This window comes from Mastigoproctus giganteus, chromosome 11 (assembly GCF_048544385.1).
Source record: "Mastigoproctus giganteus isolate SK-2022 chromosome 11, ASM4854438v1, whole genome shotgun sequence".
Classification (NCBI taxonomy): Eukaryota; Metazoa; Arthropoda; class Arachnida; order Uropygi; family Thelyphonidae; genus Mastigoproctus; species Mastigoproctus giganteus.
In genome coordinates this window covers 122624303-122650408 of record NC_143585.1, presented here as the reverse complement: position 1 = coordinate 122650408, position 26106 = coordinate 122624303, and the positions used below count along the sequence as shown (strand labels likewise).

The 26106-nt window shown below is 40.7% G+C and overlaps 1 protein-coding gene across 2 annotated transcripts in view; it reads left to right on the top strand.

The window, feature by feature from the left end:
- Positions 1–21852: 21852 nt before the first annotated feature.
- The window catches only part of LOC150078406 (WD repeat-containing protein 54-like), a 125953-nt gene continuing 121699 nt past the window's right edge, over positions 21853–26106 (top strand). For both annotated transcript variants that reach the window (XM_090385024.1, XM_090385023.1), the window contains exon 1: positions 21853–22131. In XM_090385024.1, coding sequence (XP_090241150.1) covers positions 21907–22131 — 225 coding nt within the window. In that variant the 5' untranslated portion in view covers positions 21853–21906. The remainder of the gene's footprint in view (positions 22132–26106) is intronic.

Here is a 26106-nt window from a genome sequence, read left to right as displayed (position 1 = left end):
GCGATGTCGACTGGCTTCACTTCCTTAGATTTTATGTGTTTCTTAACTAATAGCATAACCCCTCCTCTCTTCCTATCCTTTCTGTAGACGTTGTACTCCCCAAATTGAAGTTCTGCATTCCTTATTTCTGTGTGACACCACATCTCTGGTATACCAACAATATCCACCTTTGATGTCTTGACCAACACTTCAAATTCATTAACTATACTTCTAGCATTGGTGTACATGCAAGTAGACATGTACCTATTCTTACTAGTATTTACCCTAACACATCCCATATACCCACCTGTTTCACGATGACTGCCATCAATCCCTGAAACCCCCAACACCCCACCATTCCACGCTGCTGCTTATTCTAATAGAAGTAGTGCCAGAATCACCTTCACCTCTGCCTGCAATTACTTTTAACCTTTTAGTCTGTGAATCCCCCAGCTAGCAGTTTTTCGACCCACCCAACACTGCCCTGATAGCATCAGAAAATATTCTTGCACCCTTTCTATTTAAGTGTGTCCCATCCACGTAGAAGCAGTCTCCCCTGTTAACAAGCACAGACCAGGCTAAAAAAAAAATTTTACCCCTTCAGCCTTGCACATTTCCTCCAGGGCCGAATTGATTGACAAGGCTCTCATCATGTACTCCCTCCTATAGTGTCTGGGCAGAATTGCAGACACTTTCGAGTAGAGTCCACTTGAGCTGAGCCTTCTTAACACAGTCCGTTTGGAAATGTTTTCACATGAGGCCATGGCACCCTCAAGAAACAGATGATGACAGGATATTGTAGGGTTCCATCATGCTGACAGAACCAGATAGCGGTCTGATCTGGTTCATGTAGCATTCGGGTGACCTTGTCCAGCTCTTCTTGTAATGGTTCTTGTCTCCTGAAACTGCTTCCATAGTAATAGTAGTACCAGCTTATGTAGGGCAGCTCCCGATCGCTAGTTCAACAACTTCCATGGTGCCGAGATACTGCGTGGAACATTAGGCCAATGTTCCACCTTCGCCTGCGACAGCCGGGCTTCAAGTCGGCCAACGGCTCGCCATCTAAACGACCGTGACTTATCATCCTGAGTACTGGAGATGTGGCTATCCCACTGAGCAAGAAGAAAAACTGGAATGAAGTGATGCAGTTGCAATCCGTGTTTTTATAGGAATGAATAATTTGCATAACGTGCGGCTCTGTAAGGTGGTACACCGACTTCTATTGGTTACTCGGAATTTGCACGCCAGGATGCCTATAATAAGAAATATTCGTCTTCGGCGACAGTGTTCACAAAAAAATATTCATGAAAATCATTGTTTTGTTAATTTTGTCGAGCAGTTTTGTAAAATGACAAGGCAACTCGCGGTGAACTTATTCATAATATGAGATGGAACGAAAACGATTCCATTCCACCTACTTCGATGATTTACTTCATGCAGAACTGGTGTACTGCACTAATGCGTATGTGTAGTAAATTCCGTGATTTGGGACTTTAGCCCTAAACATTATTTCAGAAATATTTACTTAAGTTAACATAACGTTTAAATGTAATTTATTTTACTTACTGTTTAATTCATCTATGGAATGCCTTATAGACAATATATAATTCACATTCTATAACTAGCATAATTCTCACCTTCTCAAAAAGTAATCATATTCCAAAATGAGAAGTGTCATTCTATTTGGATTTATCTCCGACCATTAAAAGAAAAGTGACAATGTTCTATACACAGAGAGTAGTAAGATATCTTACTACTCTGGTTCTATAAGCGGCAAGTACTGCAGCTAGCAGTGATTATTCCCAAGATACAGCACTCAAAAAAGAAGCCATTTTTGACATGGGTCATTTTTTTTTTAGAAGGTACGAATTATGTTTCATCGAAAGCACATGCACATGCATTTTGGCACTCAAATATATTTAATAGCTACACATGGCTTATCATAAACATAATTGCATAATTCAAACTGTACAACTTCATCTCAAAAGTGCATCGTTGAAAAAGTTATAAAAACATATTCAAAAGCTTACATTATTCTTATTAGGTTTCGACTCCATCCTCGAGAAGCCCTTTCAAAGGTAAATTACTAAGCTCTTTTTTAAAAAAAATACCTCAATAAATCATTATAATTTTTTAATTATCAAAATAAAAACAAAAAGATACAGTTTGACTGAAAAAAGGCAACACACGACAGTTATGTTCTAACACTACATATCACCCATCTTTCCAGCAATGCACGCGAAATTGGACTGTTCGAAGCGCTCTTACCGAGAGTTATAGTTTTATTATAAAATATTGTAACATAAAAAGGAGTGTTGCTTATATATTTTCAACTTAATTTGAATTCACTGTTAATATATACTAAGGATCCAAAACCTCAGTAATGTACAAAAAAACAATGAAATGACAGCTTCAGACTTAGGGGTGAGTATGAGCTTGGCACACCCAGAGTCCCAGGCTGGGTATCATTCTTCTCTTTCTTGGTGATTCCCTTCTACTTCTGACTCTCTCTCACACACAGGGTAACTCAGAATTTTTTTTTTTTTTTTTGGCTGGTGCAGCATAAGCCTCAGGGTTCCTTGCATCACATGGCTAATAATTATGATAATAACAAAAAATAATAATAACAACACAAGATTAAAAGTAGCAAATAATTGTAGGCAGTGGGCCCCCGTAGCGAAAACTCATACACCAGTAGTGTACCCGTACTTGTGTCTGTACACTGAGTATATAATTTGGTCCGGTTACCTATTCTGTTGGATAAAAAAAAAAAAAAAAACTGACTTTCTGTGGAGGGGAGAAAACCGTAAACCCTACCACCAGCAAGATTGACAACTCGACCACGGAGTTTAAAAGTAAAAAAAAAAAAAAACCATAAAAATTCCTCCCATCCTTCACGGGATTTGGACCTAGGCTTTTTCCACATCGTGCGATACCACTGTGAAAACAGCCACGGTACTATATGCGCGGGTCGTATTAACGCAAAGACAGAAGGAATATCTCATCAAATGTTACAATGCATACCAAGTGGTAGGGAAGAAAGCAGTCAAATGAATAGTACGGAACAAGTGTTTGCATTTAAAAAAAAACATAAAGAATTATTTTATTTGACTTGCAGTCATCGGGTTTTCTGATGGTACAGGAGTCCTAGAAAGCAATTTCTACTCATTTCAGCACTTCTGGAATAAAAAACCCCGTAGGTCCCTTAGAGTAAGTTGCTACAATGGATTAAAGTATGGTTAAGTGGGAGAAGACAGAGGGTGGTAATCAATGGGTGCTGCTCTTCATGGACTAATGTTATTAGTGGTGTCCCACAGGGTTCGGTGTTAGGTCCACTGTTGTTTTGTATATTTATCAATGATATTGATGAAGGTATAGCAGGCTTAATGTCGAAGTTTGCAGATGATACAAAGGTTGGCAGGGTTGTTAATGACAGTAATGGCAGTGTGCTACTGCAACAGGAGCTAGATAATTTGGGCAGATGGGCTAAGAAGTGGCAACTGAAGTTTAACCTTGACAAATGCAAAGTACTGCATATGGGTAGAAGTAACCCCAGAGAAACGTACCAACTGTGTGGTACTACACTTAAGGTGGTAGAAAATGAAAAAGACCTGGGAGTAATTGTGCAGTCAGATAGAAAGTTTTCTGAGCAATGCAGACAGGCTGCCAGGGCAGGTCATAGGTTTTTGTCAATGATATATAGGAATTTTGCTAGCAGGAAGAAGGAGGTGATTGTCCCTCTGTATAAGGCAATGGTCAGGCCACGCCTTGAGTACTGCGTGCAGGTCTAGAGGCCTCATTTTAGGAAGGATGTAGATTTACTTGAGCGTGTACAGAGAAGGGCAACAAGATTGGTGAAGGGAATGAAGGGATCCTCTTACCAAGAGAGGCTTAAATTCTGCAAATTGCAGTGGCTGGAGACTAGGCACCTGCGCGGTGATCTGATTGAGGTATATAAGGCCTTGAATGGGTTGAGCACACTGAATTCTGATGGGATCCTTCCACTTGTTCAGATTATGAACCTAAGTGGCATAAATTCAAATTAAGAAAAGACAGATGTAGAATAGATGTGCGGAAATTTGCCTTTAGCCAGCGGGTGGTTAATTGCTGGAACAAACTTCCATCTGTCGTTGTGGAAGTTGATAGGTTGAATAAATTGAAGGAGGAACTGGACAGGCATAAGGATGGAATGGTGTGATTTTTTTTTTTTTTTTTTTTGGCTGATGCTGCATAAGCTCATACACTTGCTTTCTTGCATCACAGGCCACTACTACTACTACTACTACTACTACTATGTGCACCCTTTGAGTGATTGTAGTTATCATTAGCATTAGTAGAGGCATACGATGCAAGAAAGCAAGTTATCCAGCATCAGCCAAAAAAATAAAAAAAAAAGCACTCACATTTCACCCCTCCATTCGTTCCAAATGCCTGTCCAACTCAGCCTTAAATTTATTTAGGCTAATAGCTTCCAAAACAAAAGTTGGGAGCCTGTTCCACCAATCAAGGAAAGATTGGAGATGGGAGATGGGAAAGATGGGAGCCTGTTCCACCATTTTAGGAAGGATTTCTGCAATTTGCAGTGCCTGGAGAGTAGGCACCTCAGAGGTGATCTGATTGAGGTGTATAAGGCCTTGAATGGGTTGAGGAAGCTGAATGCTGATGGGATTCTTCCTCTTGCTCAAACTAAGAACCTGAGGGGGACACAATTTCAAATTGAGAAAAGCTGGTTGTAGAACAGATGTGCGGAAATTTGTCTTTAGCCAGCGGGTAGTTGATTGGTGGAATAGGCTCCCAACTTTTGTTTTGGAAGCTATTAGCCTAAATAAATTTAAGGCTGAGTTGGACAGGCATTTGGAACGAATGGAGGGGTGAAATGTGAGTGCTTTTTTTTTTTTATTTTTTTGGCTGATGCTGGATAACTTGCTTTCTTGCATCGTATGCCTCTACTAATGCTAATGATAACTACAATCACTCAAAGGGTGCACATAGTAGTAGTAGTAGTAGTAGTAGTAGTAGTGGCCTGTGATGCAAGAAAGCAAGTGTATGAGCTTATGCAGCATCAGCCAAAAAAATCAAAAAAAAAAAAAAATCACACCATTCCATCTTATGCCTGTCCAGTTCCTCCTTCAATTTATTCAACCTATCAACTTCCACAACGACAGATGGAAGTTTGTTCCAGCAATTAACCACCCGCTGGCTAAAGGCAAATTTCCGCACATCTATTCTACAACCATCTTTTCTCAATTTGAAATTGTGTCCCCCTCAGGTTCTTAGTTTGAGCAAGAGGAAGAATCCCATCAGCATTCAGCTTCCTCAACCCATTCAAGGCCTTATACACCTCAATCAGATCACCTCTGAGGTGCCTACTCTCCAGGCACTGCAAATTGCAGAAATCATTCCTAAAATGAGGCCTCCAGACCTGTACACAGTACTCTAAGTGCGGCCTGACCATTGCCTTGTATAATGGAACAATCACCTCCCTGTCCCTGCTAGCAAAATTCCTATATATTATTGACAAGACTCCATGACCTGCCCTGACAGCCCGTTTGCACTGCTGAGCGAACTTCATATTTTACTGCACAATTACCCCCAGGTCTTTTTCACTTTCCACTTCCCTGAGTGTAGTACAACAGAGTTGGTATGTTTCTCTTTGGTTATTGCTACCCATATGCAGTATTTTGTTATCGCTACCCATACGCAGTACTTAGTTTGAGCCACACTACTAAATACGGTACATTTAGTAGCAAAACAAGTACAGCTACCAGCAAAAAGATCATAAAATGTAAGTAAAAGTGTGCTTTGGGAGGAGGAGGAGGAGGATATGCTTTTTTGGGAGATATATAATAAATAAAGTTTCTGTTTATATGCTGGTACGAATCACATAAGGTCAGAGAAGTTCTTGTATTCTCTCTCTCTCTCTCTCTCTCTATCTTGTGAACTCCTCTGACCTAATGTGAATCATCCCGTCGAGGCATATAAACAGAAAATGTATTTATTATATATTTCCCCAAAAAAAGCATACCCTCCTCCTAAAGCACAATTTTAGCTTAAATTTTATGATCCTTTTTGCTAGTAGCTTTACTTGGTTGCTGACCCTCGCGGGTAATACAAATTATCATATTAAGTTTACCCGATAATAATTTCATCCAGCTATATGTATTATGTCCACAAATTGTACATAATAAAAACCGAAGATTTCGAAGGAGTGAGTATAAGCTTGTCACACCCAGCGTCCTGAGCTGAATATCATCATCCTTCTCTTTCTTGGTGATTTCTTAGCGTTTCCTTAGTAACTTAGAAATTTTTTTTTTTTCAGTAAAATTTTCTTGTACTTTCAAATTTCAAAGGCAATTGCCTCCTTTCTCAACAATGTTTGACAAAGAAGACTTAATGTATTTTATATTTCATTTTGTAATTTTGAAGCTTAAGATCACAGTTTCACGTTTTCTAAAATGCATAATCTAACTAATTGGAATATAAAGAGAAAAACTTACATTCAGTGTCCTTCACCCACTCTATTAGATAAAATGCCAAGTGTGGTTTGTACACAGGGTGTTGATGTGCCTTTCAGGACATGTTTTGAATAAATGCCTGAATCGTATTGGCAACGTGTGTGTGTGTGTGTGTGTGTGTGTGTGTGTGTGTGTGTGTGTGTGTGTGTGTGTGTGTGTGTGTGTGTGTGTGTGTGTGTGTGTGTGTGTAACAATGAAGCAGTATAATTCCTTCTGTCAGTTGTCCTGATCACTTTTTCACGTGCTGAACACATATGATTCGGACATTCAGAATACTATTCCGATTTGCATGGCATGAGAGCAAATGGCAACTAATTTTGAATAGCAATTGCATTACACATAACCAATATTGTATTATGAATTTCTTGTGGTTCTTGCCTCTTGATAATTAAAACTTGATTGCTCCATGCTTATCACATCTATCTAATTGAAATAGTATACGAAAAATTACAGACACACAAACATAACAAAAAAATGTCTTGAAGTGGGTTAAGTGGCATGCTGACATGCTGGTTTATATAAAATCATGTCCATTTCTTCTACTCTACTGAAACGTCAAATGTTGAACAAATTATAACTCAACAACCTTCATATCATTATACCAAACAATTGCTCAATTTCTTGACAAATTTATCAATATCCATTAGTCTTCGCTTCTATTTTTTTTTTTTTTTTTTTTCTGTTGACGGAATTAAACAAGCGTTCTGTGATCGAGTTGCCTGTTTGCTGGACGAAAAACCTGAGTTCTCGGGAGAAAAACCATGAACCTAAGCCTGAGACCAACTAACTCACCACTTTATGAAAAAGACCCATAAGAATCCCCCCCCCGTCATCGACGGGATTCAAACTCTTCATTTCCATCCCTTATAAATACATAAGTATGATACTCCGTAGCCTTATTGCTTTGGCGATTAATTCCTTGCAACTAGCACATTGTTTATAATCACTATTCACCCACACTGTGTGCCAAAAGGGCGAGTTCGAATCCGTCAATGACACAGAGAATTTTTATCGGCTTTTTCTCAACGTGGCCCAGTTGACTGGTGCCAGGTAAGTGTTCCATGGTTCCAGGTAAGTGTTCCAGCAAAGAGACAAAAGAATACACGTAATTACAAACACAAATACTGATACGTCGTATACCCTATGGAAACTGAAACCTTCCAGTTTCAGTTTCAACTTTAGCATTATGTGTGAATATAATAGCATTATATAACAATATATATAATAGTGATATAATGTCAATATACATTGAGTGATCACTGAATTATAACCACCCCTGTGAAAACTGAATGCGACCCGTTGACCACGGACGTACGAGAGTGTGCCGGTTAATCGACCTACGTAGCACAGATAAGGTGTCATTGCTTCGGTAGGTGGTAAAATTTCGAGCGTGATGGGTAAAAGGAAGGATTTATCGGACTTTGATAAAGGACAGATTGTGGGTGGTCGACGAGCTGGTGTCTCGATTTCCCAAACGGCTGAACTGGTGGGGTGTTCGAGAGCCACCGTAGTTAAAATGTACCAGGATTGGCGTCAAAATGGTCAAACAACGACCCGACAGCAAAACTGCAAAGGTTAGCGAAAGGTTAATGTTAGAGGTGGGCACCGGGTTCGACGACTCGTACAGGCGAACAGGCGCAGAACTGTTGAAGAGTTGATTACCTAATACAACATGGGGCAACCCAGAACAATAACTGCCATGACCATGCGTCACATGCTCGCCGTATGTGCTATACCAGCAGACGACCCCTACGGCATCCTCTCCAATCCAAGGTTCATCGGCGTCAAAGACTCGCCTGATGCAAAGAGCATGCATGTTGTACGTTAAAAGACTGGCATAAGGTGTTCTGGTCGGATGAGTTACATTATTTACTTCACACCGTGGATGGTCGTGTACAGATTTGGCGTCAACAACACGAGGCACTTGATCCATCATGCATGGTATCAAAAGTGCAGGTCGGTGCAGGCGGTTGTACGGTGTGGGGCATGTTTTACTGCCAGGAACGTGTACCCCTGGTGCATGTGGAACAACGTATCATTGGTCTCCAGTATCGTCAACTGCTTGCTGACTGTGTACACCCCGCTATGTTACACTTTTTCCCGAATGGCGATAGTGTCTTCCAAGATGACAATGCTCCGAGCCATCGGGCACTTGTTGTGCAGGAATGGTTTGAGGAACACAGTTCTGACTTCCAATATATCGATTGGCCTCGGAACTCCACCGATATCAATTCCATAGAGTACTTGTTGGACACTATGGAAAGGCATATTGGGCGTCTGGATACACCAATCACCTCGATACCTGCATTACTGACCGCATTACACATAGCTTGGTTGGCCCTACCTTCCGAACGCTTCCGACATCTTGTTGAATCAATGCCACATCGGATGGCTGCTGCTGTACTGAGGGCAAAAGGAGGACATACGAAGTATTAGGTAAGTGGTCATAATTCAGTGATCACTCAGTGTAACAGTGTTATACTGACTTCACATGGACTGAACACCTATAAAATTACTCGGGTTAGTGAATGATTAATTGATAAGTCAATGAGCTAGCTATTGCTAAGTTTCCCATGGATATATATAACCGGCAATTAACCAAGTAAGGTTATATTAGGTGAATGACAGAGCGTTTTGGCCATTTTGGACGAAATATGATCGAAGCTGTACCATGAGTAGTCAAGGTGTTTGACTAGAAGTTGAACTGCGAAATTTTACGAAACGAGATGCTTGTTAAATTTTTAACGGGATGTTAAAAAAAGGAATTTAATTTCAATAATAAAATATATTGTATACAAAACGCTACCAATGAATGTAACGAACTGGTGTGGCATTTATTGCTCTCCAGTCCATTTCGAGCCCTGACTAACCGCCATTCGCAAATTAGGATCTCAAAAAACATAACATTACGACATAATCCAAAACCGCTGTTTTCCTGTACCATGATGGTGTTAATTTTGCTAAGAGGCTGTGAATGAGCTTTTGCGTTTTGTTGACTGCGGACCCTTCGAAAATGCTTTTGCGCTCATGACCGTTACTTTTGTCTATAATATTAGATATTATTAGTCTTTCATTTTAATAAAACTGGTGTTAATGTTTTATACGGTGGCGAAACTATAAATTCTTTCCTCACCTCGCCTCTGGTTTCACATACACCGATGAGCCAAAACATTATGACCACCTACCTAATATGATGTTGTCCTCCACGTGCAGCCAAAACAGCTCGTACCCGGCGAGGCATGGACGCTACAAGATTTCTAAATGTGTCTAGCGGTATCTGGTATCAACACGTAACCAGCAGATCCTTTAACTCCTGTAAGATACTTGGTTGAGACGCCGCAGATCGGAGTTGCTTTCGACACCAACCACAGCTGCTCGATGGGATCGATATCTGGGGAATCTGGAGACCAGAACAACACCTGGAATTTTTCCTCACGTTCCGCAAACCAATCTCGAACAATCCGGGCGATGTGGCATGGTGCATTATCTCGCTGAAAGACGGAACCGCCAGAGGGGAAAACCACTGCCATGAAAAGGTGTACCTGGTCAGCAATGATGTTTAGGTAGAGTGTAGAGTGTATTTAGTGTCAAGCGGCACCAGGGGTTTCTCCTATCTCCACGTCGCTTTCATTGTAGGTGTGCCAGTTCACTGGAAAGGCCAGAGATTTAAAAGTATATGGATACTGTATACATATGGTGTTATGTACCGTTGTTGTTCTTCTGGACATTTAGCCGCTGAACCCCTGCTGAGGCCCAACGTCGTCCGCACTCAGCTCCGTGGAGGCAGGCCAGGTATACCAGCATTATAATTATTTACTCTGGAAGGTCCTGCCACCTATTTTTCTGAGATTTGGGTGGCTAGGACCTACCTTGATGTTTAGGTAGGTGGTAGACATCAGAGTTCCCGGCACATGCATGGCTGGGCCCAGTGTATCCCAGCAGAACATGGCCCAAAGCATGACACAGCCGCCACCAGCTTGTTTTCGTCGCATGGTGCATCCAGGCGCCATCACTTCCCAGGTATACGACGCACACGTACCCGTCCGTCCACATGGTAGACATGTAGACATGTATAGTATCTTATGTAGGACGGCACCTGAACGAAAGTTCAACTCCGTCTTTGTACACTGTGATGGTTACAGAGCACTGTAACAGGCCAGAAATGTGTGTAACGTTATGTTCGTGCAGTGTATGTGTTGTTGTGTTGTTTAGTTGTTTCTGGCCGTTTTGTCACCAGGCAGGCAATCACCTGGAAAGCCTGGCCAGTGTCCGTCTACACCACGGGGAGGTAGGCCACAACTGCGCAAGAACCATGGCCAACCTCAACAGTCACGTACTGAATGTCCAAAGAGGGTTTGGAGCCATTGAAAAGAACCCCGTGCCAGGAAGCCGGCAACAGCACACACACACACACACACACACACACACACACACACACACACACACACACACACACACACACACACACACACACACACACACACACACACACACACACACACACACACACACACATTCCCAGGAGACAGGACAGCAGAAGACGAAGAAATAAGAATGAGAATAGCATAAAATAAAAAAATAAAATAAAATAATAATAATAATAATAATAATAAAAATATATATATATATAAGAAGGGAAAAAAAATATATATATATAGAAAATATATGTATTAAAAAAAAAAAAAGTAAAATAAAATCTTTATCCATTTCTTGCCCACATCTTTATGCAGTGGTCCACAAAGAGAAAAGGTGTATTGTCAAACAGAAGTTGTAATGTCATTCAATCATGATCGGCAGCAACAAATTCTAGATATAATTCTGAATTCTGTTAAACTGGAGTGGTGTCAGAAGTCTCTGGTAGATGACAGTATCACTGAGCAGAGGTTTAGTTGAAGAGAGTCTTGATAAAGGATGAGTCAGAGAAGTGCAGCATCTGTTAAAATCTTTGCGTGGTCTTGAAAGCCACAATTTTGTATATGACGTCATCAGGACGACAAGGCAGCGCACAGTTGTATTATGATTTATGATGCATTTTCAGTTTCATTTCTTGAATTAACATTGAGGCTGAGAGACTTCTTGCGATTAAAAGCAGCATTGCAGAAGGTTTGAAGGGCCCGGAAATTGTTGACAGAAATGAGTATCTTCTCACCTCCGGGACACAAGTTTGGTACTGTTGCCTTAAGAGCCGATCTTAGATCCTCGTAAATGGAGCATTCAAAAAGTACGTGAGGAGAGTCTTCCGGTAGCCCACATCTACAGGAGACTGTATTGGAAAGTCTGAATTGGTAGAGTTTTGCGTTAAGCGAACCATGCCCAGTTAGTATGTAGGAGGTAAACAGTGAGGGTGAAAACCATTTTCTGGTGGATGATGAGAGTAGTGCAGTTACGTCGGGAACGAAGTTTTTGGTGATAGCTCCTTTTTCGGTAGAATTCCATCTATTCTGCCAGGTGTTCACTAACAAATTCCAGCATCTGGTTCGCTCAGTTTTGGGATCAGTCTGAGGGTTAACAATGATTCCCTGAAATTCCGCAGAAATGCCTTTGCGGATGTAAAAGCAAAGCCCTCTAAACACAACATGCAAGTCAAGTGGTATAGTGCCTGCAAGAGTCTGTAAAGCTGGAGTTGATACTGTTCGGCAAACGTGAAGTAGGCTGAGGAGAAAGCAACGTTGAATAGTGGATAACTTGGTTTGTACTGTTTTGAGTGCAGTACGTCTAAACCAAAGGCTGGCAGCGTAGGTTGTAATTGGGATTATGGCAGCATTATAAAATTGATGTAGGGTTTTAGTGTTCAGTCCCCTGTCTTGTCTGGTAATTTGGAGCAGCATTGCGGTAAAACTCTTAACTTTGACGGACAGATGTTGAATATGCTCAGTAAAGGAAAAGCGGTCGTCGATGATGACTCCTAAAAATTTGGTGCTTCGGACAAGTGGAAGTGATTTCTTGTCAAGTTTTACAACTGGTGGTCTGCGATAGTCTAATTTGTGTTTAAAAATCATGATCTTCGATTTTGTTGGGGATAATTTTAATTTGTTCTTAGAGGACCAGGACGATAGTTCAAAGAGTACTTTATTGGCATAGAGTTCTAATTCAGATCTTGAGTTTCCATTCACTAAAATGATAATGTCATCTGCATAAGCAAGTTGTTGCACATTTTTAAATTCAATCGTCCTAAGCAGTTAATCATCGAGAACTAGGTTCCAAATCAAGGGACCCAAAATTGATCCTTGGGGGCAAACACGGGAGACAGATCTGTTAATCTTCGTGCTTTTAGTGATGACGGTGACGGTGCGATCAACAAAGTAGTTTCTAGCAAGTTTATAAAGCTGAAGAGAGCAGTGATTGGAACGGAGTCTACTGAGGGCACTTTCCCACCATAAAGTATCAAAAGCGCCTTCAAAATCGATAAAGATTGCCATAACGTACTTGGAATTGGAGCAGTCAATGAGGTGGTGGAGTTCTAATAAGGCGTCTTCGCATCCAAGCCCTTGCCTAAATCCGTATTGAAGAGAGGATGTGGAGCTTGTGGCTCCCTGCAGTGTGGTTATTTTATTGGCAATTAATCTCTCTAACACTTTTCCCAGGTGAGAGAGCAAGGCTATGGGGCGGTAGGATCTCACATTATCTAGTGGCTTACCAGGTTTATGTAAAATCTTAAGAATGGCGTGTTTCCATGGTTTGGGAAACGTTCCAGTATTTAAGCAGTTGTTGAATAATTTAAGCAGAACTTTGGGCCTTAGGTCATAAAAGTGTTTGATAAATATATTGTCAATCAGGTCATCGCCAGGACATTTGTTTGACTGAATTTTATTCAAGATTGAAGTAAGTTCTTCTGCAGTGAATGGACTTGTTTCTTCTAAAGGAAGGTATTTTTGGTTTAAATCACGAATAGATAGATGGTGTGAAGTGTCAATAGTGAGATCATCGTTAGGCAGCAGTTGGTCCAAGATGGCATTTATGGAGTCTGTTAGTGTAATAGTTTCCATACTGTTGGAGGTAATGGAGTTAAAAATGTCACCCAAGATCATTTTATTTTTAGCAATTTTATAGATGACGCCCCAAGGATTATTATTCCCAGACGTACGGACAAAATTGTGCCAGGATTGCAATTTGCTTTCATAAATCAATTTTACGTATTTTCTTTTGAGAGTTTTGTATTCTTCATGTAATCTGTTGACTTCTTCTTGAGGCCAAGTACGCCGTTTACGCTGAAAATTTCTTCTGGCTTTATGTACAAGTTTCCGAGTAGAGGATAGTTCGTTATTCCACCAAGGTGTGCAGTCAGTTTTTAGTTTCTTTTTATGCGTAGATTTCTGAATTGCAGTGATGATAATGTTTGGAATCTGCAGTGCTAGTTGTTTGGTGGTAAGAGATTTAAAATTTTCTAGGTTGTCTTCAGGCAGTTGAGAGAGAACGGAACGATTAAAACGTTCCCATTTTATGTTTCTAAGAGAGTAACGTATGAGATTACGAGGAGGTTGTTGAGGAGGAAGAGTTGATCCCAGCAGGAAGACGATGGAGCGATGGTCACTTGCCGTTAGTATTAGTATTAGTATTAGTATTAGTAACGGCCGTATGGTGCAAGAAAGCCTATGGCTTATGCTGCACCAGCCAAAAAAAAAAAAAAAAAAAAATCCGAACAAAACAATGATAAAAACAAAAATTAAATAAATAAATAATAATAATTAATAAATAAATAAAAATAATAAAATGAAATTAAAAATTAAATAAAAAGGAAATTAATCCTATCATCCTATGCGCTTCCCTTACCCGAAAGTACTATCCAGATGACCTTTGAATTTCCCCAAACTGTCGGCCTCCACCACCCATGAAGGCAACTTATTCCAGTAATTTATAACTCGCTGGCTAAAATAAAACTTCCTGCAGTCCAATCTAAACATTTCCCCGCGTAACTTGAATTTATGTCCCCTAGTTCTAGCATCATTTATAATCTTGAAAATTTTGTCCTCATTCATTTTACTGATGCCTCTCAGAGCCTTAAACACCTCAATCAAATCTCCTCTAAGGTGTCTAGTTTCCAAACTCTGCAACCCACATATTCGAAGTCTTTCTTCATAAGGACGCCCTTTTGCCGATCTCACCAGGCGAGTTACCCTTCTTTGCACCCTTTCAAGAAGCTCGATGTCTTTCTTTAGGTGCGGTCTCCATACTTGAACACAGTATTCCAAGTGTGGTCTAACATAGGCCTTATATAATGGGATTATCACGTCCCTATCTCTACTTGCAAAAGTTCGATAGATCATCGATAGGACACCATGGGCCTTCCTTGCAACCTGTTTACAATGCTCAGAGAATTTCATGTCTGACCGTATCGTAACACCCAAGTCCCTTTCCTCCAGTACTGGGTTTAGTTGAACTCCACCAAGTGAATAAGTTATTTTGGGATTACTGTTTCCCAGGTGTAATACCTTACACTTTGTTGGATTAAAGCACAGCTGCCATTTTTCTGACCATTCTTGAAGTCTATCTAGGTCTCTCTGAAGAAGCTCAGCTTGACAGTGATCATTAACCTACCAATTTTAACATCATCTGCAAATTTAGACATCACGCCCTCTATCCCTTCATCAATGTCGTTTATGAAAATTAAAAACAACAGTGGTCCTAATACTGATCCTTGGGGAACCCCACTTCTTACATCAACCCAATCTGAGGAATAGCCATTTATCACAACCCTCTGCCTCCTGCCCTGAAGCCATCCTTCTATCCATCTAAGGATTTTCCCAGTGATTCCAACCTGTTCCAGCTTATAAAGCAACCGCTCATGTGGGACTGAGTCAAAAGCTTTGCTGAAATCTAAATAAACAATGTCGAAATTATTTCCTAAATCCAGCTCGTGAGTGACCCTTTCGAAATAGCGAACCAGATTTGTTAAACATGATTTTCCCTTTACAAAACCATGCTGAGTATCCTTGAGAATTTCAATTCTATCCAAATGATCCTGAATTCCACCCTTGATCAATGCCTCCATGATTTTCCCTACTACTGAAGTCAGACTGACAGGTCGATAATTTCCCACTTCACTTTTAGAGCCACCCTTATGTATGGGAGATACATTTGCACTTTTCCAATCCAAGGGAATCTCCCCAGAGTCTAGTGATGCTCGCATAACCAGCCTCAGTGGTTCAATGCACTCGCTTGCCGCCTCTCTCAAGATTATAGGGTATATTCCATCAACTCCAGGAGCCTTACTAGTCTGTAGGCTTGAAAGTTTTTTCATTAAATAATCTTGCGAAATTTCAATATCATTAATTACATATTTTTTAACTTCGCTCCCACAATTTCCCATTGCCACAAAAGGCTTTTCATGTGTAAATATCGATGCAAAATAACTGTTGAGTTCATCTGCAACGGCAGCTGGTGTATTTATTACTATCCCCTTTCCCTTACGTAAAGGTCCGATCTGGTTTGTCCTGCTCTTCTTGGCATTTATATATGTGAAGAATTCTTTATCCCCCCTCTTTGCTCTGTTTGCTAGTGATTTCTCATAAACTGCCTTTGCCTGTCGAACCTTTTCTGTGGCTCTATTACACATCACCTTGTAGCTGTTATAGGCTTCAGTACTTTTTATTGCTCTGTAACGTTTCCATGCCACCTTTTTCTGCTCAAGTAATGTGGCAACTTCACTATTCGTCCAACTTGGAACCCTTCTCGTGGAGTATTTTTTTAATGGTATATACGCATTCAAGGCATCTGTGATTAATGTTTTAAAAGCGTACCACAGTTCAATTGTATTCATTCTCTGCGCGATATCTACCCAGTTAATAGAGGCCATGTAGTACCTTAAGGCATCGTAATTTCCTTTTCTGAAATTAAAACCCATTCCTTTGCCTTTTACTTCTGCTACCTCTCTCGTCATCATCCACCGTAGAACTCCGTGATCACTTCCTGCTACTGGTTCCTCTACTGTCAGCCCTGTTATGTCATCTGATTCATGTGTGATGATGAGGTCTAGGATATTCTTTTCTCTAGTACTTTCCCTGACATGTTGATACAAATAACAGTCATCTAGTTGATTTAAAAATTTTGTTCCCCATGTCGAGTTTCCTTCCCATTTACTCCAATCAATTAGAGGCAAATTGAAATCACCCATAATAAGGCATTGACGCTTACTTGCCCATTCCATTTGCATGTAGAGGCTTTTGTCATAGTCTTCACAATCACCTGGTCTGTAGATTACGCCTACTCGCATTGTACCTTTGTTTCCAACTATCTCACACCATACAGACTCTATACTAGCATGTGAAATGTCTGAATCTGGGAAAGCTATCGTCGCACTCAGGCTGCTTCTGATAAAAACCATTACCCCACCACCCCTTCTATCTACTCTATCCTTCCTAAATACATTATACAAGCCGTACTGAAACTCATCATCCCCAATTTCCGGGTGGCACCACGTCTCCGTAAGCCCTATTATGTCCGCGTTACTTGTTTTAACCAGCAGTTCGAATTCGCTCATTTTATTGACGACACTTCTAACGTTACTGTATAAACAATTAAGATTTACTGTTCTTGTATATTTAACAACCCTAACACAACCCTTGAAGTTTTTTAGGCTCTCTTCCCTGATATTAGCTACCTGCTCACGTGAAACGTCTTTGCCCCCAGAACATCTAGATAATACGTCCAGTTGGGGTAACAGATAAGAACTCTTAAGGTATGTGCAAGAGTTACATTTACCAATATTATCAGATAAATGCGTGTCAGTATTACCCACATCCCCCCCTAACTAGCAGTTTCCCTGAGCCTTTAAGGTATCCTCAATAATACTGGCAAAAACTTTTGCACCACCTTTGTTTAAGTGTATCCCGTCTCTACAAAACAAATTCCTTCTACCTACAAGTGTGGGCCATGCTGATAGAAATTTACCCCCTAAAGCCTTGCAGATTCCTTCAAGTCTTGGGTTAATCCACAAGGCTCTTAACATATAATCCCTCCTATCGTGTCTGGGCAGAATTGCAGACACATAGACATTATGGCCTAGCTCGCGACATTTCCTCAGCATGGTCCTGTATTTTTCCAACAAATCGTCAGATCGTGTACGTTTAATATCGTTTGTCCCCACATGAATAATAATATTTTCTTTACCCCCTTTAAAATCTGACAGTCTGTTGGTGACATCATCAATAGTTGCTCCCGGCAGACATTAGGTCAGTTTCTACGTGCCAGTCAGTAATATAAGGAGCAATACGGGCTGTAGCCAGAGAGATGTCTATGTTTGATTCACCCAGGGAATTAGAAAAGGTACATGGCTGGTTTGGTTGATTCAAGACGGTAAGCTGATGGGAGAAGATGGTATCCTCAAGCAGTAATCCCCGCGCATCTTTGAAAGAACTATGCCACAATGTAGACTTGGAGTTTGAGTCGAGTAAAATTAGCAGAGGAATAGGGCCTAATAAACTGAATACGGAATCGATATAGAGTAAGTGAGGAGTCAAGGCAGATGACGGGGGGCAATACATTGAGATAACATAAGTCGAGTGATTAGGACTCAAGACTTGAATGCAAATAGCATATAGCATACTGTGATGTTAAACAGGACAAGAGTAAAACGTCAACATTTTTATTAAATATTACGATGGCTACCTTAGGATCTGTATGAGTCGGTTGTAAAATCCGAGAAGGGCAAGGATATCCGACAATTCGTCCTTTTCTATGATATGGTTCTTGAAGAATGAGAATGTCAATGAGTTCCTCCTCAGATACACGACGTAGCTCATCTGCCACGGTGCGTGAATGGTGAGCATTGGCTTGCAGAAATTTTAAGTTTACAGTCGAAATATTTGATTGGGAAGCGCTTGAACTCGATAAGACTGTGATATTAAAAGGGAATTGTTCGTTGCCTTACTGTGTCTTCAGCCTTTATGTATTCAGGACAGTTGATATCTCTGACCGAATGATTAGCATCATGTTTGTGCCTCTTGCAATTAATGCAGACAGGCGGTTGATCCTTGCTGGGGCACTCAGCAAAGATATGGCCTAATTTGCTACAATGTCCACAAGAAGGTCTTTCTTGTTTACACGTACTTGAAGTGTGTCCGAAAGCAAGACAACAATAGCACTTCGTCACAACAGTGAACGGCTTAAATCGGTGAGAGGTCCACTCAATAAAAACCTGTCTAAAGTAGAGATAGCCGAAAAAATACGTGGGGTAAAGTCAAACACCCAATTCGAAGTATTCTTTGACTTGGAGCTAATTTTAAATCGGAAAGTGATCTCTTGTGAGATTTCTTCACGTGTGAATTTAAATTCTTTCAGGTCCACATGGTGCAATATAAAACATGATTCATCGGGCCAGACGACCTTCCAATCACTCAAAGTCCAGTTTCGATGCTGGCGTGCCCATTATAGGCGCTGTTGCCGGTGAACCGTGGTTAGCATGGGCACTCGAAGCGCCCTGTAGCTACAGAGCCCCATTTTCAGCAGGGTTCGATGCATTGTGTGTTGTGACACATTACTCCCATCACCAGCATTCCAATTACCGGCGAGTTTCGCCACAGTCGCCCTTCTGTTGCCACTTACCATCCGGGAGAGCCTTCGCTCACCTTGAGCATCGAAACCACGGCTGACCGTGAGCATCCCACCAGCCGTGCCGTTTCAGATATGCTCTGACCAGTCTGCGCGGTAGCACAGTCGTATCGTCACCGTACTCCCCACCCCGGGTGGAAAATGCCCGGGTTCGAATCCCGTCGATGACACGAGGAACTTTAATGGGCTTTTTTCACTCCGTGGCTGAGTTAGTGGGTTTCAGGCATAGATAGCAAGATTTTCCCCCTATAAACTGGGGTTTTTCGTCCAGCAAAACAGACAAATAGACCATAGAACACACGTAATTAACAGACATAGACATACAGCACGGTAAATGAATTTAATTATTTGGGTGTCCTCAAAATAATAGTTTTTTTGGATATGCTCTGACCCTTGTCTGGCCATTACAATTTGCCTTTTGTCAAACTCGCTTAAGTCCGCTGCCTTTCCCATTTGAAGAACAAGAGTAACACTGATTATTATTATTATTATTATTATTAATATTATTATTATTATTATTATTATTATTATTATTATTGTTGCTCTTATATTATTTCTCCCTGATTGGGGGATTCCACTCCGCGACGGGCACTGCTACCAAGTACACAGGGTGATTTTAATGTCTGGTGTTACTGCCGGTCGAGGAAATCTCTGGAGGTCGAGGAAATCCATTATTCAGAGGTGGATTTAACTGCGGGCGCACCGGGCGCGCGCCCTGGGCCCGACTTCTGAAGGGCCCACGCAAAACCCCAGCAAATTAGTTGAACTAATATGTTCAACTATTAGTTCAAAACTTTGTAATTATTATTATGCTATTATTAATTATATTATACATATATTATATTCAAATTTTATTGAAAATAAAACATTAATAGAACATAATATTTTTTATTTATTTAAAAAAATGGTTAACATGTATTTTTATTTTCCCTGTCTCTCTCTTTTTTTAAGGGGTTCAATATTTTCTTCTGCGCCCGGGGCCTCAACCGACCTTAATCCAATACGCTACTGCCATTATTGTTATTATTATTATTGTTATTATTATTATTATTATTAGCCATACGGTGCAAGGAAGCCTGAGGCCTATGCTGCACCAGCCAAAAAAAAAAAAAAATTCCCGAGTTACCCTGAGAGAGAGGGAGAGAGAAGAATGATGACATCCAGCTCAGTACCCTGGATTTGCCAAGCCCATACTCATCAGATGTGAACCCCTTGGAGCTCAGTATCAGGTGTATTTTATACCGTGTCCCGGGCCGAACACGTGCCGGGACACTGTATAAAACGTTCACCTGCAGTTGCTTCGATTTGCTTAACGACTCGCTGGTCATAATGTTTTGGCTCATCGGTGTATTAGCATTAGCATTAGCATTAGTAGAGGCATTTGATGCAAGAAAGCAAGCTTATGCAGCATCAGCCAAAAAAAAAAAAAAAACAACCACTACTCCCATTTCACCCCTCCGTTCGTTCGAAATACCTGTCCAGCTGAGCCTTAAATTTGTTTAGGCTATCAACTTCAACAACAAGCGATGGGAGTCTATTCCACAAACCAACTGCCCGCTGGCTAAAGGCAAATTTCCGCACATCTATCCGACATCCGTCCTTCCTCAATTTGAATTTATGCCCTCTCAGGTGATTATTCTGAGCAAGAGGAAGAATCCCATCGGCATTGAGCATGCTCAAGCCATTCAAAGCCTTATACACCTCTATCAGATCACCTCGCCGATGCCTAGTCTCCAGGCTCTGTAATTTGCAAAACTTAAGCCTTTCTTCGTAAGAGCAACCCTTTGTTCCATTCACTAATCTTGTTGCCCTTCTCTGTACTCGTTCCAGCAGCTCTACATCCTTCTTTAAATGAGGCCTCCAGACCTGTATACAGTACTCAAGGTGTGGCCTGACCAATGCCTTATACAAGGGAATAATCACATCCCTGTCCCTGCTAGAAAAATTCCTGTATATCATTGACAAGACACCATGAGCTACTCTTGCAGCTCGTCTGCACTGCTCAGAGAACTTCATATCTGCCTGCACAATTACCCCCAGGTCCTTTTCATTCTCTACCACTGTCAGCGTAGTACCACAGAGTTGATACGTTGATCTGGGGTTACTGTTTCCCATATGTAGTACTTTACATTTGTCAATGTTAAACTTCATTTGCCACCTCTCAGCCCATCTGCTCAACCTTTCCAGATCCTGTTGCAGCAGCATAGTATCAGTAGTGTCCTTAACAACCCTGCCAACCTTGGTATCGTCTGCAAACTTGGACATTAAGCCTGATACACCATCATCAATAAATACAGAAAACAACAATGGACCCAACACTGAACCCTGAGGAACTCCACTAATAACATTAGTCCACGTTGAGCAGTGTCCATTGATTACCACTCTCTGTCTTCTGCCACTCAACCATCCCTTTATCCATAGCAGCAATTTGCCTCCAATGCCACACTTCTCCAATTTGTGCAGCAGTCTTCCATGTGCAACAGTATCAAAAGCCTTTCTAAGATCCAAATATATAATATCAAAGTTATTCCCTGCATCCAGTTCTTTTGTGACTACATCATAGTAGCCAATCAAATTGGTCAGACAAGACCTGCCCTTAACAAAACCATGCTGTGTCTGAGCTATAACTGAATTCTTGTCCAGATGATCCTGCAGTGCTTCTTTAACCAGTGCCTCCATTTGTCCATAGCTGTTTTTTTTTTCTTTTTTCCCCCCTTTTTACTAAAGGTGGCGTTTCAAAAAACATGTATGTTACTACTCTGTACCTCTGTGTGTGAGGCGTGTTATGGATTGCATTTGTGTAGTAGAGAGGTCTGAGGTACGGTAGTAAATTTGTGAGGAAAAGCTTTATCTCGTTGTAGTCGTTATGTATCAAAAAACGAGTGCAGTTCTATTGAAGTCAAGTGCATCTGCCCTGAATAATAATTTGAGTGTGTATTATCACTCACCTGAAAAGATATACCTAGCAGTTATTCACCAGTCTGTAGTGAATATAATAACTCAGAATAGCGATTCTGGCACCAATATTCGACAGATATCTTGCAGAGATATTGGTGGAGCAGCGGCGAATTCGATGAACAGTATCCTCCAGGTAACTGCAGATCTGTTAATACCTTATATAAATCTAGTTTTTCTAGTATGAATATTATAAAAATACGATACAGGTGAGTGCGACCAGAGAAGCATTTGAATGACGGGACGAGAACAGCCTTGGCATGTTTCTTATTAATGCTCAGAAAATAGACTGGTTAATTATACTGCAAGGAAGGAGTACAAGTCCCCTGAGACCAGGAGAAACCCCTGAAAAAAGCCACACTAATTAATAAAGTTATTGCTAATTATTAGTAAAACGATAATGGTGCATCATCAAGGGCTAGCACCATTCGATACATCCAAATAATAATCAACCAACGCTATCTGTTATTGATTGCTGCTTGCCAGTAAACACAGGATCTAAAAATAGTCCAAGAAACCCTAATGAGAAAAATATAATAATATATTAACAATTTAGCATTAGCAGAGGCATATGATGCAAGAAAGCAAGCTTATACAGCATCAGCCAAAAAAAAAAAAAAAAAAAAAAAACCGTCCCATTTCACCCATCCATTCATTCCAAATGTTTGTCTAGTTCTACCTTGAATTCATTTAGGCTATTAACTACCATAATGACAGATGGAAGTTTGTTCCAACAATCAACTACCTGCTGGCTAAAGGCAAATTTCCTCACATCTGTTTGATAACTGTCTTTCCTCGATTTCATTTTTATGCCCCCTCAAGTTTGAAATCTGAGCAAGAGGAAGAATCCCATCAGCATTGAGCCTGCTGAGTACATTCAGGGCTTTATACACCTCAATCAGATCACCTGGCAGATGCCTATTCTCCAGACACTGCTGCAATTTGCAGAACTTAGCCTTTCTTGGTAAAAGCACCCCTTTGTTGCCCTTAACAATCTTTTGCCCTTGTCTGTACTTTTTCTAGCAGCATTAGCATTAGTAGATGCATATGATGCAAGAAAGCAAGCTTATGCAGCATCAGCCAAAAAAAAAAAAAAAAAAAAAACCACTCCCATTTCACCCCTCCATTTATTCGAAATACCTGTCCAGCTGAGCCTTAAATTTATTTAGGCTATGAACTTCTACAAAAAGGGATGGAAGTCTGTTCCACCAGCCAACTACCCACTGGCTAAAGGCAAATTTCCACACATCTATACTACATCTGTCTTTCCTCGATTTGAATTTATGCCTTCTCAGGTGATTATTCTGAACAAGAGGAAGAATCCCATTGGCGTTGAGCATGCTCAAACCATTCAAGGCTTTATGCACCTTTATCAGATCACCTCGCCAGTGCCTAGTCTCCAAACACTGTAATTTGCAAAACTTAAGCTCTTTCTTCGTAAGAGCAACCCTTTGTTCCATTCACTAATCTTGTTGCCCTTCTCTGTACTCATTCCAGCAGCTCTACGTCCTTCTTGAAATGAGGCCTCCAGACCTGTATACAGTACTCAAGGTGTGGCCTGACCATTGCCTTATACAAGGGAATAATCACCTCCTTATCCCTGCTAGAAAAATTCCTGTATATCATTGACAAGACACCATGAGCTACTCTTGCAGCCCATCTGCACTGCTCAGAGAACTTCATATCTGCCTGCACAATTACCCCCAGGTCCTTTTCATTCTCTACCACTGTCGGTGTAGTACCACATTGTTGATACGTTACTGTTTCCCATATGTAGTACTTTACATTTGTCAATGTTAAACTTCATTTGCCACCTCTCAGCCCATCTACTCAACATTTCCAGATCCTGTTGCAGCAGCATAGTGTCAGTAGTGTCCTTAACAACCCTGCCAATCTTTGTATCATCTGCAAACTTGCACATTAAGCTTGATATACCATCATCAATATCATTTATAAATACAGAAAACAATGATGGACCCAACACTGAACCCTGAGGGACTTCACTAATAACATTCGTCCACGATGAGCAGTGTCCATTGATTTCCACTCTGTCTTCTCCCACTCAACCATCCCTTTATCCATAGCAGCAATTTGCCTCCAATGCCACACTGCTCCAAATTGTGCAGCAGTCTTCCATGTGCAACAGTATCAAAAGCCTTTTAAGATTAAATATATAATATCAAAGTTATTCCCTGCATCCAGTTCTTTGTGACTGCATCATAGTATCCAATTAAATTGGTCAGGCAAGACTTTCCCTTAACAAAACCATGCTGTGTCCAAGATATAACTGAAGTCTTGTCTAGATGATCCTGCAGTGCTTCTTTAACCAGTGCTTCCATTAATTTTCCTGGAACAGATGTTAAACTCACAGGTCTATAATTACTTTTATCCTCCTTTGTGAATTAGGGTCACATTTGTGCATCTCCAGACTATGGGTACCTCCCCTGAGTGCAAAGAAGCTCTCACAATTATGGCTAAGGGTTTGCTTACTTCCTTTGCTGACTCCTTTAATATAACTGGATGGATCCCATCCACCACAGGTACCCTTTTTATGTTTATCCTCAACAATTTCTCCTCCACTTTCCTCTCACTTATTACAAAATCATCTAGGTCACTGCCCAAGTTTACTTCACCTCTGGCATTCCCCTTCCTGAATAACTCCTCATGTGTGAATGTAGATGCAAAATTCTCATTTAGTTTGTTAGCCACGTGAGCAGGATCATCAATTGTTGAACCATCAATATCCAGTGGACCAATCTGATTCATCCCTTTCCTTCTAGAGTTTACATAGGTAAAGAACTCTTTTCTGTTTTTCTTTGCATCCTTTGCCAAGGATTTCTCATAATGTGCCTTTGCCTGCCTAATCTCCTTTGTGACTTGGTTACTGACCAGCTTATATCTATCACAGGCTTCCATGTCACCCATTAATTTATATGTATCCCATGCATTTTTCTTCTCTGCCATATGTGTCATTAGTTCATCTGACCTCCATTTAGGCCTAATCCTTGAACAATATTTCTTAGTTGGTATGTAAAGCCTAGTAACTTCCAAGATAAGTTCTTTGAATGCTTCCATTTTGAATTTGCTATTGGTAACATCATCAGTTGGTCCCACTGTATAGAATTTAAATACTGTCTCAGACCATCATAGTTGCCTTTACGAAAGCAGAAACCCTTCCCTTTACCCCTGATGGTAGTTACCTCTTTGAGTAAATCCCACTTCAGCACACTGTGAAGCCGCCTCCGTAGCCAGGTGGGAAGGAGCAGCAGTGCATAGCACACACTACTTGATTAGACCGGGGTTCGAGCCCATCACCACCAAATACGGAGGATGCGGAAAGGTCATGGAATGACCACCGCATATTCCTGGAGCAATATGGCCTTAGTTAGTAATGCTCCTAAAAACCAAATAACAAACAAACTAACAAACAAGCACACTGTGATCACTGCCACCTAGTGGTTCCTTTATCTGCAGATTCTTAATGCACGAAGAATCACTACTGATAATCAGATCAAGAGTACTACTCCCTCTAGTTGCCTCCCGAATATGCTGATGTAGAAAACAATCATCCAATAAATCCCCAAAAGCCTTGCTAGTGTTTGAGTGACCAACCCACAAATTCCAGTCAATATCTGGGAAATTAAAATTCCCCGTTATAAAACTCTCTGATTTACTCTACAATCAATAATTTACTCTACAAGTAACTCTACATCATTCCTAAAATGAGGCCTCAAGACCTGTATGCAGTACTCAAGATGTAACCTGACCATCGCCTTATACAAAGGGATAATCACCTCCTTATCCCTGCTAGCAAAATTTGTATATATCATTGACAAAATCCCATGAGCTGTCCTGGCTGCCTGACTGCACTGCTCAGTGAACTTCATATTTGATTGCACAATTATCCCCAGTTCTTTTTTCATTCTCCACTACCCTGAGTGTAGTACCACATAGTTGGTACATTACTCTTGGGTTACTGCTACCCATATGCAGTACATTGTATTTTTCAAAATGAAACTTCAGTTGCTACTTCTCAACCCAACTTTTCTAGATCCTGTTGCAGTAACTTAATGTCATTAACAACCCTTCCAACCTTTGTATATCTGCAAAC